Below are 15,956 nucleotides of genomic sequence, written 5' to 3'. Positions count from 1 at the left end.
TCTTATAAATCTGTATCTCCAATGATTTAAATTTAAATTACTAAGTTTGTAGCATAACTAGTTCGCATGTTTTTCTCCAAGTTTATGACCGCGCTATTTCCGCCGGGGAAATACGAGAAGTCTGCCGGGTGAATACGAGAAGTGCCAGTTCTGCCGGGTGAATTTTTCTGTTCTGCCAGGCGAATTTTTCTTCAGCTAAGTAATAGGCTAAGCAAGCTATAAAAATAATAAGAAAAGCATAGGTTCCGCCGGGGAATTTTACGATTGCATCATCCGAGCTGTTACAGCTTATCTCGCGCCGTTGAGGGCTGCACCGGCTGTAATGGGGGGGGTGAATAGATGAATGGGTGACCGCGCAACTTGCTGAACGTGAGAAAATGAAATGCGTAATTATTGTAGGTTAGAAATTCTCCATCTATCAATCCGGGAGCGTAACCTCACTTCCTTGAGTTATCTTCTTGTTAATTACCTCTAATGTTATGTAGAAATCAGATTCCTGGGAGCGTTACCAATGGAGACATACGAACTAGTTACCTGCTATGCGATTAGATACAGACTTATAAATAAAACAACACAAATAGAAAAGCAATAGTTTTATTGAGACTTACATTTAGGCGTACAACAGTGCTTCGCTTCAATTGAGAACAATAGGGCAGAGATAACAATGACCAAATCCCTACAATTACTGCATAATGACAATTCTGACAAATGAATGTCCAATAATAATTCTGACAAACGAATGCATGCGAATGCCAATGCTAATAATTCTGATCCACGAATGCCTCGAAAAACACTTTTTTTCACTATATCACACAAATACAGCTTCTGCGCTCTACTAGCTTTTTCATGATTGACCCAAGTCCTGTGGAGGGGGCCGCTACCTTGTTCTTATGTTCGCAAACCCACTCCATTATGCTCACTGACCGTCCAATAATTTGTTTTAAATATTTTTGATGATTAAACATTCATAACTTAAGCTTCCTGTAAGCTATGTATCAAGTAGTTTTTTTTTATTGCCAAATATCTTAGCGAAATTTAAAACCGTCTAGCATCGTGAGGCTAAACTGTAGTTTCTCTTTTTGCTGATTAAGAATTTTTCTTTTTGAAACGAGATTTAAACTTAATTAGAGGAATTTTAATTTATGTCGGAATTACCTTTAGAAAGAAAGAATGTTATTTTTTTGTATTTTAAATATATCACATATTACTCACGGTACAACGTGGAGTTTTTTTTAAGCCATTTGACTTCGCATGCTGTACAACATCTTTTAGAAAGTGTTAATTTAGCTTTGTAAAGGGCGAATATTGTATTGGTATCTGTATAGATTTTAAAAAGCGTTTGATACCGTTGATTTTAGTATTTTATTGGATAGATTAAGGGATTTGGGTGTAAAAGGGAGATGTTTGGATTGGTTTAGTTCGTATTTAAATGGTAGGTCAGTTAGGGTAAATCTAGGGGAGAAGTTTTCTAAGTTTTTCCCTGTTTCTTGTGGAGTTCGCAGGGTTCCGTCTTAGGACCCCTGTTGTATTTAGTGTATATTGACAGTTTGTGGTTTTATATTCCCGGTGCGTCTATGACATCTTTCGCCGACGATACAGCACTTGTTGTGGCAGCGAAGACTCTTGAAGAATTGTCCAGAAAACAAACAGAGCTCTGCAAGGGTTGAGTGACTTTGTAGGCATTAGCTTACTTAGCATTAACGCGGCAAAGAGTAACTATATTATGATTAGTCGGACTGGTGTATCTCTAAATCTTCCCAGTGAAATAGTAATAAATGTTGATGTACTAAAGCGGGTTGAGGAAGTGCGTTACCTAGGATTCATTCTCAATCAGAAACTCAGCTGGAGAAGACACGGTGATGTGGATGCGTGTAAGGTAGCCCGTGGCCTTGGGATTTTAAGACAGTTTCAACATTTTTTACCTTCTCACATTTTAGTTCTGTTATACCATTCTTTGATTGCACCGTATATAAATTATGGATGTATTATTTGGGCTAGTAATTTTACGTGCAATTTTAAACGAGTGCAGATTCAGCAAAATAAAGCAATGAGATTAATTGGCAAGTATGATACAAGAGTTTTAAGTACAGAGTCGATTTTTAGGAAACTTAGGATTTTGAATGTAGGTCAGAGTGGAGATTTTCAGATTGGTATTTTTGTGTTTCATAGTTTGAATGGTTTAGCGACTGATGTTTTTAGTAATTTTTTTCGTTTTAACTCATTTCATCATGGATATGTTACGAGAAATACTGGAGACCTGGTAAGTGAGCCAAGAAGTACGGTTCGTTCTAGCCATGTGACAAGGCACTCGGGTCCGGTGGTCTAGAATACTTTTTCAGACTCAATTCAGGAATCGGAAAGTGTCCCGCAATTTCAAAAGCAGTTAAAGAAGCATCTCCTTGCGGATGGTTGGTGAGTGTGGGGCTGGAAGACGAGAGAGGACAAATTAAGTAATTTTGTTTTTTTTTCTGTTATTAATATATGCGTTTTATTATATTATTTTTTTATTTTTTATTTATTTATTTTTTTTTTTATATAATTTATTATTCAGTAATTATTATTATTATCTCTTTTTTTATTGTTCTTTGTTTGTGTTTATTTCAGTGATGATTTGGTTAGTTTTATAATTTAGTAAATTTGTACTGGTTGCGTTTTTCTAGCATATATGTGCTTTATTTGTAACCGGTCGTCAAGCCGGCAGGAATCATTTTTAGTAAAGTTGTTGAATCTTGAAAATATATATATATATACATATATATATATATATATATATATATATATATATATATATATATATATATATATATATATATATATATAACGCATAAAACATTTTCTGTGTTAATATTCAAATTTATTAGATCTGTAGCGACTCAAAGTCCCACTGTTTCTACATCCCCGGTGACCGAGCTTGCAGAGTCACACTACTGACCTCATCCCAAGCCAGGACATGAGATTAGCGAAACCAAGACGACCCCGTTTCCCAAAATACATAGGATTGCGAGTCCAGTTTGCCAACAACTGGGCTAGGATGGCTCATAAAATAGATATGTACTTTTGTAAAAGACCGGGGGCCATAGGTCTTACAATGCCTGACCGAAAATTGAACCCAGGACCTCTCACACCCGAGCGAGAATTATGCCTCTAGACCACCAGGCCTATGAAAAAGTTTCTAGTAATGCCTGTTGGTCCGGGTTAACAGCCTCAGCTAGTCACTGAAGAATCTTGGGTTCATCTCCTACACCAGCAGCAATTTTTTAAGTCTTGGTCTTTAATTAAATGTTTTTATAATAATAAAAAACTTCTCGTAAAAGAAATATTTCAAAGAAAAGTAAAGACCATATTAAACTTAAGATCAGCAGAAGTAAATTCCTATTCTAATTCAACTCAAAATGGACAGAAATTATCATTAAAGCATAAATGAAACCCAAAACCCAAAAAATTAAATAAACAATCATAGCAAACAAACATACAACAGGTGCTAACATAAATAAATACATAAATCTTAAAACGCATAAAACTTAAATTGAATATACAAATCAAGACCAAAACAAACAAAAATCACTACAAACAAGAGTTTTGCTACGTCCCCTTCTCTAACTGTAAAAGTCTAAAGCCTACTAAGTCATTTGCGCTTTGCTGAAAACGATCAGTTTTGATCACTCTTTAAAAATGGAACAACAAATTTCAATTCCCAATCGGATGAACCCCCTCCGAAGCTAATACGATCACCCAGGGGCGTATCCAGGATTTTTTTTTTCATTAGGGGCGGGGGGGTCAAAAGGATTTTTTTGGGGGGAGTGGGGTTATCAAAAAAGCATCAAATATTGGTTTATTTTCATTTTTGTTAAGTTTTCCCGAGTCGGACAAACATTTCTGAGAAGGGGGTTGAACCCCCTAGCCCCCCTGGATACGGACTTGGAACCACACCTTCCACAAAAACCTTGTATGTTAGCAATGGACAACTTTCATAAGTTGCAGCCTTTGCCGCGGGCCTGTGGGGGATATGTCAACCCCTGAGTTATAGTTTTTCTGATCATTTTTGACTCTTAAAAGGGAAACTAAAGCTTCCAATTTCCAATCAAATGAACCTTCTAAAAAGGGAAACTAAAGCTTCCAATTTCCAATCAAACGAACCTTCTCCTAAGTTCATACGACCACCCCTTCCATAAAAACCTTATATTATCCCGGGGCATACCTTACAACACTTGCCCTTGGGCTGTGGGGCGTTGTGTCGACCTCGGAGTTTTATCGTCTGATATTTGGACTGTTTTGAACAAAACAGTTGTCTAAAAATTTTGATCTGATGAAAAGATGGCATGGGGAGTAGTCCCGTCCGGTCATTTTTAACTCTTAGAAAGGTTACTAGAACTTCCGATTTCCAATCTAATGCGCCTCATCCGAAATTTATACAACCACCACTTCCATATGAGGTGCCGCTTAAAAAAAATAAATAACAAAACATTGAAGCCTTATGGCCTTTACCACAGGTAACGCTATAGCGTTGCCTTTGATTAATGAAGTGAAAAAAACGAGAGTAATTCAAGTTTGTTCTTTATTTTGAACTTTTGTTTCTTTGGGGGGAAGGGGAAAGAAGATTATTTTAAGTTGCGATATCTTTTTTTAAGTTAAATTAGGGTTTATTCATCAACCAAAAAATAACAATATCCAGAAGATAAGCTTGTACAAGAGATCGCTAGGCCTTAAAACAACAAAAAAGAAATATCATATAAAAATCACTAATAAGCGACTATGCCACCCCTACTCCTTACCAACATTTTCTCAGCATTCAACATGTTTGACCTTGTCCTTCTCTATCCATCAACCAAACACAAAAATCCAAAAAAAAATTACAAATTAAAGGCAAAAGAGACCGGAGAACTGACAGACTCACCTCCATATACCCTACAACGATGTTCTTTTAACAGACTTCTAAATTTAGAGACATCGGCCACCTTCTTGATCTCATCTGGCAGACTATTCCAAGCACGAGGGCTAACATGGCAGATAGAAAACATTGACCTAGTTGTCACAGGCTTAGGGGGTCTAAATTCATTCGATTGTCTTAAACTATAAAAATGTACAGTAGAAACAGGCATAAAAAAAAAATCTTGAAAGCAAATTGGTAGCATTTTATTCCAATGTTTAAACATAAAAAGAGCATTACAAAACTTAATCAATCCAAAAAATGGAACAATGTGTAGTTCAGCATACCTTGCTCTAACCGAGGAACGCTTATCATCTCCGGTAAGTACTCTTACAGCTTTATTCTGTAATACTCTAATTTGCGATAAATGACCCACAAACGTTGAAGACCAAACCAATATACAATAATCAAATACGGATAAATAAGTGAGAAATAAAGCATTCTGAGAACCGGTCTTTGGAAAGTACGCTTTAGCTTCCGTATAATTCCCAAATTTCGGGCAACCTTAGTTGCAATTTGATTAATATGGTCTTTGAAACTCAAGCACTCATCGGCTATCACTCCAAGAAACTTTACTGCTCTAAAACTTTCTATAGCCTTCCCATCAAGTCCTAGTTTCTCAATCCAGGGGTAGTAATTTACGCTTCTCCCGTAAATCACAAATTGACTTTTCTTATGGTTTAATTTAAGTTTATTAACTCTCATCTATTTTTCTATTTGTTCCATTCTCTTTTTCAGAATTAGTAGAAGTTCACTTTCCGTACTCGCAGCAAATGTAAAATGTGTATCGTCAGCAAAGCTAGGAATTATAGTTCTGGGTCCGCGATCCTCTTCATCCGAAATCGTTATATCTTCAATGCACCAGCAAATATCATTGATATAAATCAAAATAAAAGAGGTCCCAAAACTGACCCTTGAGGAACGCCAGCCTTCACTCTCTGCGAGCTAGAGGTCTCAATTTCAATTTGCACAATCTGCATACGTTCACTCAGGAATAATCTAATAAGTTCCAAAAATTTTCCACGGATACCACAGTTATCTAACTTCTTTACTAAAATTTCTTCGTCAAGAAAAAAAATTTTGTCGTCAAGAAGATTACTGCTTGCTCATGTAAGGTTGCCCCTACTAGCAGGGCTAATAAATTTGGTAGCGTGATACAAACTGAGGCGTTGGGTAAGAAATCGGTACTCAGAATTCAGTGACAACTGATTTTATTTACAAAAGAAGATAAAAAGAAAAATATTCTAATTCAGTTTATGTTGAATATTTTCAAACCTTTTCTAGGTCTAGGTCTAATTATCTACTTGTTCAAATCCACCAATGTTTACCGAAAAGAAAAAGATTAAGTTAATCCTAAGCTAACGAACGTTTCTACTTAAAAGGGTTACACTTGAACAGCTAGTCAAGGCTTGAGTTCTGGGTTATTAAAATCCTTTAGTTCAACCTATTGTTGAGCTAAGCTAAGAATAACCGTACTTGCTTTTAATTCAAATTTTCATTAACCAAAACCAAGAGATTCTTTTATTATTTCTTGGAAAGGGCTGTGTATTGTTTGGACCTTTATTAAGCTTTAACTTTAGCAGGGAAAGCTTAATTGAAAATATCTGGACATAAAGGTTTGGAAATTCTTACTCTGATAATATTGTTCCCCTTCTTCCCTAACCACCTTTATAAACATTAAGGTCACCTTTGTATAAACATGCAGTACAGGGTTAACAACATGAAAGAATGATTAAAAAGCGAACTATGTTCCTCTTCGTATAAACGTCTGAAGATTGCACAAAGGGGGGGGGGTGGTAATTACTGTTATTGTCCGATAATTCCAATTTTTGGATATAAGGTCTTTATAAAGTCAAGCTAAGCCTCAAGGGACTCTAGGCTGACAAGGGGAAGCACAAATGGCTCTCCTAGCTTTCTCCTCTTGGTTAAGGTTTCCTTTCCTCTTTAAACCCTCAGTTATTTAAAGCTTAAATTTCTGGGAAGAAATTTAATTTGGCTTATTCTAACCTTAAAATGCTGTTTTGTCCAAATGGCTCAAGCCTTGTCTAGGTGGAAATACTCAAAGCTTAAATTTCTCTTATATACGTATTAAAGTTATTTTCAAGTTGCAGAAGGCCTTTTAGAGGTTTTCTTCTTATTTTAACCTGTATCTTCAAACTTTTATCCCCAAGGAGAATTTCAGACAGACAGTGGTAGCTTCTCGTAATTACAAAGTAAAACACTTACATTTTGTTTGCTCCAAAAAGACTCCCATGTTTCCGAGGCAAAACTACCCCGATTTGTCTCTCTTCCATAAGTTATATTCTTTTTGCTACTTGATCCGTTTAGCGACCTTCTCTCCCTTCTAGCCAATCAACCACATTTTGTTAAAAGTAGTTTCTTTCCAGTCTTTCCATGACTAGCAAAACTGGTCTAAATTAGGTCTTAACATATCACGGGTTCAAAGTTCGTTTTATTCTTGGACAAAGAGTGTAACTAAAATATTTACGACTATTTATGCGAGGAGAAGTTATTTCAAATTCAAGCTAATTTGAAATTTTCACTCTATTTCTTATCTATTATCGGACAGAGAATTCCAAGCTTTAATAAAATTAAGCTACGAAATTTACACAAAATAAGGTAATTTGAAATTGTCGCTATATTTCTGATCTATGAAGCGAAAGGGAATTCCAAGCTTTAATAAAATTGAGTTACGGAATTTACACAAAATAAGGCCTCCTTACACTCAGTTGACATTCCTTTCCTAAATCCGAACTGGTTAGACCGAAAAAAGACTTGGATTCTTGGAAATTAATCATTCTTTCATTTATCAGTCTCTCTATTATTCTAGACATTGTAAAACAAACTGTAGAATATTGTGTTTTTTGGCCTTATTCGGCTTATAATAAATTTATTATTATTATTCTTTTTTAGGGGTTAAGTTTATTATACTTGCCGATCACCGAGCTATTGGAGTGGATAATCTTTTGCGGAAGATCTATGAAATGTACTCGGATTATGCTTTGAAAAATCCTTTCTATTCAATGGACATGCCGATTCGCTGTGAACTATTTGACATGCATTTACATAGCGTCTTAGAACAAATGGACCGACTAGGCAGTGTTTCAAACTAAAAGTGTTTTTTGGTTAAACAAAAAATGAAATTATTCCTGGATTTTCGCCAGGATTCTAATTAAATTCAATGGAATTTCAAATTAATCTTGAACTGAATGTTTGTAATAAAAAGGAAAAAACGGAAGACTGACACCTGTTTCGCCTCGTGTTTCTAGAGACTAACCATGAAGTTATTTTTTTCATTTAGAGTGTTTGTATGAATTCTTTGAACTCTATCCTTTCTACATTAGTTTTTAATTGAGATATGAAATCATTTTTCTATGAAATTTCAAACATAAACAAAACTTAGGAATAGCCCAAGGCCGACACTACCCCACTTAGTTATTTCCTATCACGCAGTGGTTGTGACAAACTGCATCTCACTTCAGCATCGAATCCCTTTAGACTCTTGAAAAGGGTGGCCGGGTAAAAACAGTTCGCTCTTTACTAATTGACCCCAAAAGGGGACCCTTCGACAATCAAATCTTACTTTTTTTTTTCTTTCTTTTTTTTAGGAGCGACGGTTTAAATTTTTTCTATTCATATATCGCTTGGACCACTTTCTATTTCTTGTAAATCTAACTTCCAAAACTGTTATCATTGCATTATTTGAATTCGATTCTGAATCTTAAGTGGAATGTTTACGTTAAATTAAAAAGAAAAAAACCGAATTATAATTCCACCCGGCTTACGTTTGTTTTTCATTTTATCGTTGGGGCCAAAATTAATCTTTGCGGATCAAAAGACAAAAAAAGAACTTTTATCAGGCGCGGTCTATTTCACTCTTTTAAAAGGGCACTATTGTTTTCATTTTCGGTCAAATGAGCTCTCCCTCAATATTCTACCATCATTGGTTCGATACGATTGTCTCTGGAAATAAAGAAGACATATCATGGCTAGGCATGCAAAATATTATTTTCCTTGTTACATAATGTAGGAGACTGTATTACTCCAACCAGAAGTTTTAATAATGTACTTTTTATTTCAATTTAGCGTCATAGTTTAGGGATATTTGGCTCTTTTTCGGGATTCTTAAAACTTTCTCCTCGTTCAAATTACTACACAGTCGAATTTGAATGAAAGGAAAGTTTTGAAATGAAAAAGACGCAATGAAAATTCAGAATGAATCTGAATTTAAAAGTTTTTTTTATTTCCAAAATAATGTGACACAAGAAATATTTATCACTAAACAATTTCTTAAAAAAAAAAATTTAGAAAATTTCGGTTACTACGGGCCCTGCTATGCTCTTCACCAGGTTCCAGCAAACGTTACAACCATGATAAAGGCGTACTTCGTAATCCTTAGCAGCAATGCTTTTTTATCTTTCAAATATTTTTTTCTGTTTATAATCACTTTAACTCAAGGACTATTTGTCCTTTTAACTCAAAGTAGGTTTGCTTTGTTAGGGCGATATGAAGCGTTGCAGCAACCTTGGGTTGGTTTTGCGGACATGTGTTGCGAGAGCGATACATTGATTTTGCTTCTTTGCCATTGATTGAATGCTGCATTTGACAGTTCCTCAAAACTCGAAAAAAGAGTTCGCCATTGATTGAACATTGCATTTGGCAATCCATCGAAAATCGAAAAAAGGGTTTACTGCTTTACCTTGCCCAAAAACATAAAACCTAGCTTTATCAATGATTTTAGTTCTCAAACAATAGAATGAACGAGCTAAGGCTAGACAACTTTGCCTCCCAGTATAAAAGCTAGCTATAGACTCATGTGACTACTACTACTACTACTGCTAACAACTCACTGCAGCGCCAAGCCATTTTAGACCAAAACAGCTACGCACGCTCCTCCTCCATCCCAATCTATTCAAAGCCTCCCTCTTTACACCCTCGGAAGACTATTTCCCTTAAAACTTTCCTTATGACGTCCTCCCACCCAGTTCGGGAATGACAGACTGCTTTTCGTTTGGCCCTAGGCGGTTGGCCAACAATGACAGTCTTTGGCAATCTGTCGTCCTTCATCCGTAGAACATGTCCTAGCTATCTCATCCTTTCTTTCATTATAGCCCTATAAAGCGGGATTAAACCACATTTTTCGCACAGCCTACTGTTTGAGATGCGGTCAGCTAGTCAAGTACCCAAAACAGTCCGTAGGTAGTTTCTCTGGAAAAAATCTAGAAAATTTTCTTCCTTTTCTCGGAGCGCCCACGTTTCAGAACCATACTTGACTGCTGTCATCACTGTAGCTTCCAATATTCTAATCATGGTTCGCAAACTTATCTTCCTATTCTCCCACACTTTTTTCAACTGTGAAAAGACACCCATCGTTATTGACGACGGCAACAACATCGAATGATTACCAGGTAAACTCTTTACTATTAGTTGTCAAACTACGTCATTGTATTATTTATGATTTTTGTGCAGCCATTTGCGTGAAGATGAATTTTCGCACCCTAAAATGCATAGGGAACGAATAAAAAGGTAGATGAATTAGAATAAGGATGTGACCCACTGGTGAAGAGGAAATGTCTTACAATTCTTGTTTTACCCATAGTTTCCTAGAAAAGCGGGGAATCTTGCTTAGCAATCTAGCGTTGCAAAATGTTTTCTATAAAAAACATCCGAGTAGGCTTCGTAGAGAACGTAAGGTGTTCTGTAACGTCAAATAGTGGTGCTGTCAGTTGCATGACGGCTGTCGTAGCTGTGATAAACATTTGTGGAACGTTTTTCGTGTGTAACGGTGACCATTTTGTCTAAAACGACGATTATATTAGATTATTTACAGGGTTTATAAAAAAATATACTTAACCCTCCTTAATCTTTCGCTTAGAGGGTATATCAACCCCTTGAACATATATAGTATCATTAAATAAGGGACAAAAATTTAGAGAGAAGAAAAGGAAGAAAGAGAAGAAAGCAGCACTTACCTGGCTCCTGATCGCAGCAACCCTTCCCATCAGCAATTAATTTCATTTAGCAACACACCCAAAACCCATGCTTCCATCCAACAACAAAAAAAGATTAGTTGTGAGATGAAACGTGGAGTGGATAAGATGAATGGAAAAGTGACTTGAACAAGCAAAAAGGATGAACAATTAATTGATTTTTTCAAAAATCAGGAAATATTTCCAAAATCAAATCAAAAGAGTTTAGACAAGCCCAGTTGAAGGGAAATTTGTGGAACAATATCGGGATAACACTCCAAAAATCAGGTATGTATATTAGAACTATGCAGTTGAAGAAAAAGAAAGGAGTTCCATTTAAACAATGGAACTTTTAATGTCAATCAACTACATTATATACTAAAATCCAGTCATACCTCATATTGAATACGGTCACAGCACTTTCTGGGAAACCACAGGCTGGTCACCGCAAAGACGGCAGATTTTGATGCTCGTCACATGACGGCCGCTAGATAACCGCACAGCTATTCTAAGAAACCATAGCTTTACTAGCTACTCTTTGTGATAGAGAAGAAATTCCTGGACAATGAAAATGTAGAGCTAACGTCTGGACTACACGGTCTAAATTTCTTGATTAACTACTCCTTGGCCATTTCTATTACGCTCTTAAAACCCCGAAGTAAGTAAGTTTGTATCCTAGCCTATCTCAAATGAATACCGATACATTAGTGCGGAAGGTAAGTGGTGGAAGCCTCCATGGGCGCCCATAGACTGAATTTTAGGGGGGGGGCTTACCTGGTCTAATCAGCATTTCCAGTGCTATTTTGTCCAGTGTAGTTTTAAGGTCCGGAAATTTTGACTTTGAGAATGACAACCCCCCCCCCCCACAACCCTCAGAGCAAGGGTTGTAAGTTATGCCCTGTGGGGATATAAGGTTTTCATAAGGGATAAAGAAAGGGTGGTCGCACAAACCTCACAGGGGGCTCATTTGATTGGTAGTCAGAAGTTCTACTCGCCTTTTTAACATTCAAAAGTGATTGGAGATCATGCAGCCCCCCCCCCCCGTACACCAATCATTTCCCCAAACACATTCAATCATAATTTTTGAGATAGCCACTTTGTTCAGTGTAGTTGAAAGGTCCATAAATTATGTCTTTGAGGATAATCCCCCCCCCATATAGCCCTCATGTCAAGGGTTGTAGGTTACGCCCTAGGGGCATATAAAGTTTTTATAGAAATGGTGGTCGTATAAACTTCAAAGAGGGCTCATTGGATTGGTAATCAGAAGTTATAGCGTTCTTTTTAAGAGTCAAAGTTATCAGAAGGCAAATAGCCCCCCCCCACACACACACACACGTAGTATTTTCCAGAAACACATCTGATAGAAATTTTAAGATGGCCATTTGTTGTCGTATAAACTTCGAAAAGGGCTCAGACGGTTGGTAATTGAAAAGGCTAGTGCCTTCTTTAATAGTCAAAAGTGATTGGAGGGCAACCATCCCTCCACGCGCATCATTTCCCCAAATACTTCCAGTCAAAATTTTGAGATAGTTATTTTGTTCGACGTAGTTTAAAAGTCCAGAAATTATGTCTTTGAGGATGAGAACTCCCTCGCAGTCCTCAGGGCAAGGGTTGTAAGGTATGCCCTGAGGTTATCTAAGGTTTTTATGGAAACGGTGGTCGTATAAACTTCGGAGGGGGGTCATTGGATTGGAAATCAGAAGTTGAAGGGTTGTTTTTAAGAGTCAAATTTATCGGAGGGCAGCTATACCCCCCCCCCACGTCATATTTGCCCCCAATGCATCCGATAGACATTTTAAGATAGCTATTTGTTCAAAAATAGTCCAAAGATCTCATAACTCGGCCTTTGGGGTTGACACAACTCCCCAAAGTATGGGGATACAGGTTTTAAGTTATGCCCCGGGGGGATGTGAAGTTTTCATTAAGAAGAGGTGTTATGAACTTCTGAGGAAGCTCATTTGATTGGAAATGCATACTTCTAGTTCCATTTTAAGAGTCAAGCGTGATGGAGAGAAAATAGTCCCCCCTCTCCTGAATATCCTCTTTTCCCCAAACACATTCGATCGAAATTATGAGACAGCTATTTTGTAGCCAATAGTCCAAAGACAATATAACAATGTCTTCAGTAATCAAATATAAGAAATACTTAGGCGGACCTTGAACTAAATCAAAACAAACTATGAGCATGTGAACTTTCAAAAAGGTGATAAAGCAATATCTCAAAAGCAATTTATATTATTAAGTTAGATCTTTAACAGTAAGTTGTGGAGGATTTTGAACTAGCCAGAAGGCACTATGTATATACTTTTAGTACTACAACTACAGTTACTGTAACTAATGACGCTTAGAGTATTAGGTGAATCTTCTAGGAAGTGTTTAGGGGGCGTTCCAATTAAAAGAAAAAACTGTATACATGCAGGTTTTAAAAAAGGCATATAAGCAATATCATAGGCAGAACCACTCCATAATAGCTAGAAATATCATTGAAACATTTAAAGAAGCTGATTCGATATAAAATTAAAAGTTCTAGGGTCCTTTCTAAGAGTAAAATGAGATTGGAGGGCAATCAGCCCGTTGTTCGAACCGATTTATTTCCCAAACACATCTAATAAAAATTTTGAGACAACTATTTTTTTCAGCATAGTAGAACGGTCCATTAACTATGTCTTTAGGGACATTGGGCATCTCAAACCCCACAAGTATGCTAAACTTTTGTGTCTTATAAAAAAAAAAACGAAAAGTTATAAAATATATTTTTTTTCATGATAGTAAGTTTGTCAATAAAAAATGAACAGAAATTTGTCTAAAAAAACTTTTCCCACAAAACAAGCTTTTCAAAGAAAAGTAAAGAGCTCCATTAAGCCAAAAATAGGCAGAAATGAAGTCAAGTAATCATCCAAGCGTAAAGCTACCATAAATCACTATCAATAAATAAATGAAACTCAAAATGAACAGAAATTAGAATAAATAGCGGAGTTAAACTGGAAACGAGCAAAAACCCCCACGTCATCTCAAGACCAGAACATAATTTGCGCTTTACTAAAAACAAAATGTGTTTAAATGTTTTCACTTTTTTTTACTTAAATAGGCAAAAAACTTTTTTTTTTACTCACTTTTGTTTACCCGTTTTTTTTTTACTTTAAGGAATAAATATCAGTATAGGTATATTAAACTGACAGGTCATTTTTTTTTTCAGTAGAGCCTAAGTTATGTTCTGGTCTTGAGAAGGCATGGGGGTTGTCAGCCCTAGTAATGTTAATTTTTGCTCATTTTGAATTTGACTCGGCTATTTATTATAATTTCTGTTTGTTTTGAGTTTCATTTAATTGTTGATATTGATTTATGGTAATTTTACGCTATGAAGATTCTTTGACTTTATTTCTGCCCATTTTTGGCTTAATAGAGTTCTAGTGGAAAGTTTTTTAAATTAATACAACTATATGATATCGTCATTCAGCCAGGGGGAGGGCTAGTGCCCTTGCCCCCCTTATGGGCGCCCATGGAAGCCTATAAAAATCCATCTCTTGTCCCCTTGGTCCAGATACTTACTTAACAAAACTTTTACTTATTTAAACTGGCCCCGGAAGTATCAAGCAGGTTGGAGGTCGGAGAAGGAAAAAGGCAAATTAATTGGGGAAGGGGCCTGGATTTTGAAAAACACTTCATTGGAAAAGACTTTTTTTGGCATATTCATTGAAAAAAATGATGAAACAACATAATTCCCCCCTCCCCCTCCATATATTTTGAAAAATACATTATGCCCCCCCCACTTTCTTCTGAATAGACGCCACTGGTAGGGAAAGAAATATGTTTTAAAATAAAAGGAATAAACTCTTTTCAAGTAAAAAAATAGACCGTACTACAGAAAAGTTCCTTTTTTTGTCATTTTGCGCGGCAAAGATTAATTTTAGGAAAAACAGTAAAATAAAAAATTCAACGTTAGCCGGATGAATCATTATTTCTCTTTTTTTTAATTGCACGTAAACATTCAATTTGTGATTCAGAATCAAATTTGAGATTAAAAGGTATCACTGCAAAAAAAAAAGTAAGATTTGACTGTCGAAGGGTCACCTTTCGGGTGAGCTTAGCAAAGACTGTCTTCTATGTACTATTATTTCTACCCGGCCACTTCGTATGGAAAGGCTGGTCTCAGAAACTTAAGATGGGAGCCATTAGATCTGAAACTAAAAGTTCTAGCGCACTTTTTAAGAGTCCAAAGTAAACAGATTAAAATAAGAAAAAATTATTCATAAACACTGCACGATAGTAATAACTTGGTGTGGGTCATTGTCAGCCTTGGGCTATTCAAATGTTTGATTTATGTGACGTTTGATAGAAAATTGAATTCTTATCCAATTTGAAAACTGATGCTAAATTGACAGAGTTCTAAGAATTTATATTAAGCTAAATGCAAAAAATTAGCTGGGCAGTTAGCCCTAGAAACCGGGTTGCCAACTGGACACATTTGATGTCAAAAGGACACATTCCAGTGTGCCAGGACGCAATGAAAGAAAAGGGCAAAAAGTGACACATTTTAGAAATTTGGAACATAAAATGAAACATTTCCCAACTGGATACGTATTTTGGTAAAAAAAAAAAAAAAATGTCATTTACCTCAAAGTAGTGCTTTTTTGGTTTTTTTTTTTCTTTTTTTGAGCATCCAGGTTTTGCCGGAAATGTCGTAAGTAAAGGATTTTCTCCGAAGTAAGGGATTTGCATGTTTATGCAAGTTCCGTGTTATCACACTAAGTCATTTTGTATGAATGTTTTATAAGGATTTTTTTTTCTCGTTTTCATTATATTTGATGTTAACTGGTTGCTTTGAAAGAGGTTTACAAAGTATATTTTATTCAATAATACAACTGGGAAAAAAAAATAACCTATAGTTTTTGAGATTTCAAGATGGACACATTGTAGGAAAAAATGACAACCCTATTTAGAAAATGTGTCAATCTTCCACTTTTTTCCTTTTTGTTACACAACATTCAACTCAAAATACATTTCAAATACAGTCAAGAAATTGACTGAACTTTTGAAAACTAATTTCAAAATGACAAATG

General features: G+C 35.9%; 1 protein-coding gene across 1 annotated transcript in view; it reads left to right on the top strand.

Moving 5' to 3' along the window:
* Trs23 (trafficking protein particle complex subunit 4-like protein Trs23) overlaps window positions 1-8,110 on the top strand; it is a 14,954-nt gene extending 6,844 nt beyond the window's left edge. Inside the window, exon 3 of the mRNA XM_089086956.1 lies at window positions 7,841-8,110. Within this exon, the coding sequence (XP_088943082.1) occupies window positions 7,841-8,040 (200 nt within the window). The 3' untranslated portion in view covers window positions 8,041-8,110. The remainder of the gene's footprint in view (window positions 1-7,840) is intronic.
* The last annotated feature ends 7,846 nt before the right edge of the window (window positions 8,111-15,956 follow it).

The sequence above is a fragment of the Artemia sp. Qi Xiang Cuo genome, chromosome 3 (assembly GCF_049724085.1).
Source record: "Artemia sp. Qi Xiang Cuo chromosome 3, ASM4972408v1, whole genome shotgun sequence".
Classification (NCBI taxonomy): Eukaryota; Metazoa; Arthropoda; class Branchiopoda; order Anostraca; family Artemiidae; genus Artemia; species Artemia sp. Qi Xiang Cuo.
This window is presented reverse-complemented; position numbering and strand designations above follow the sequence as displayed.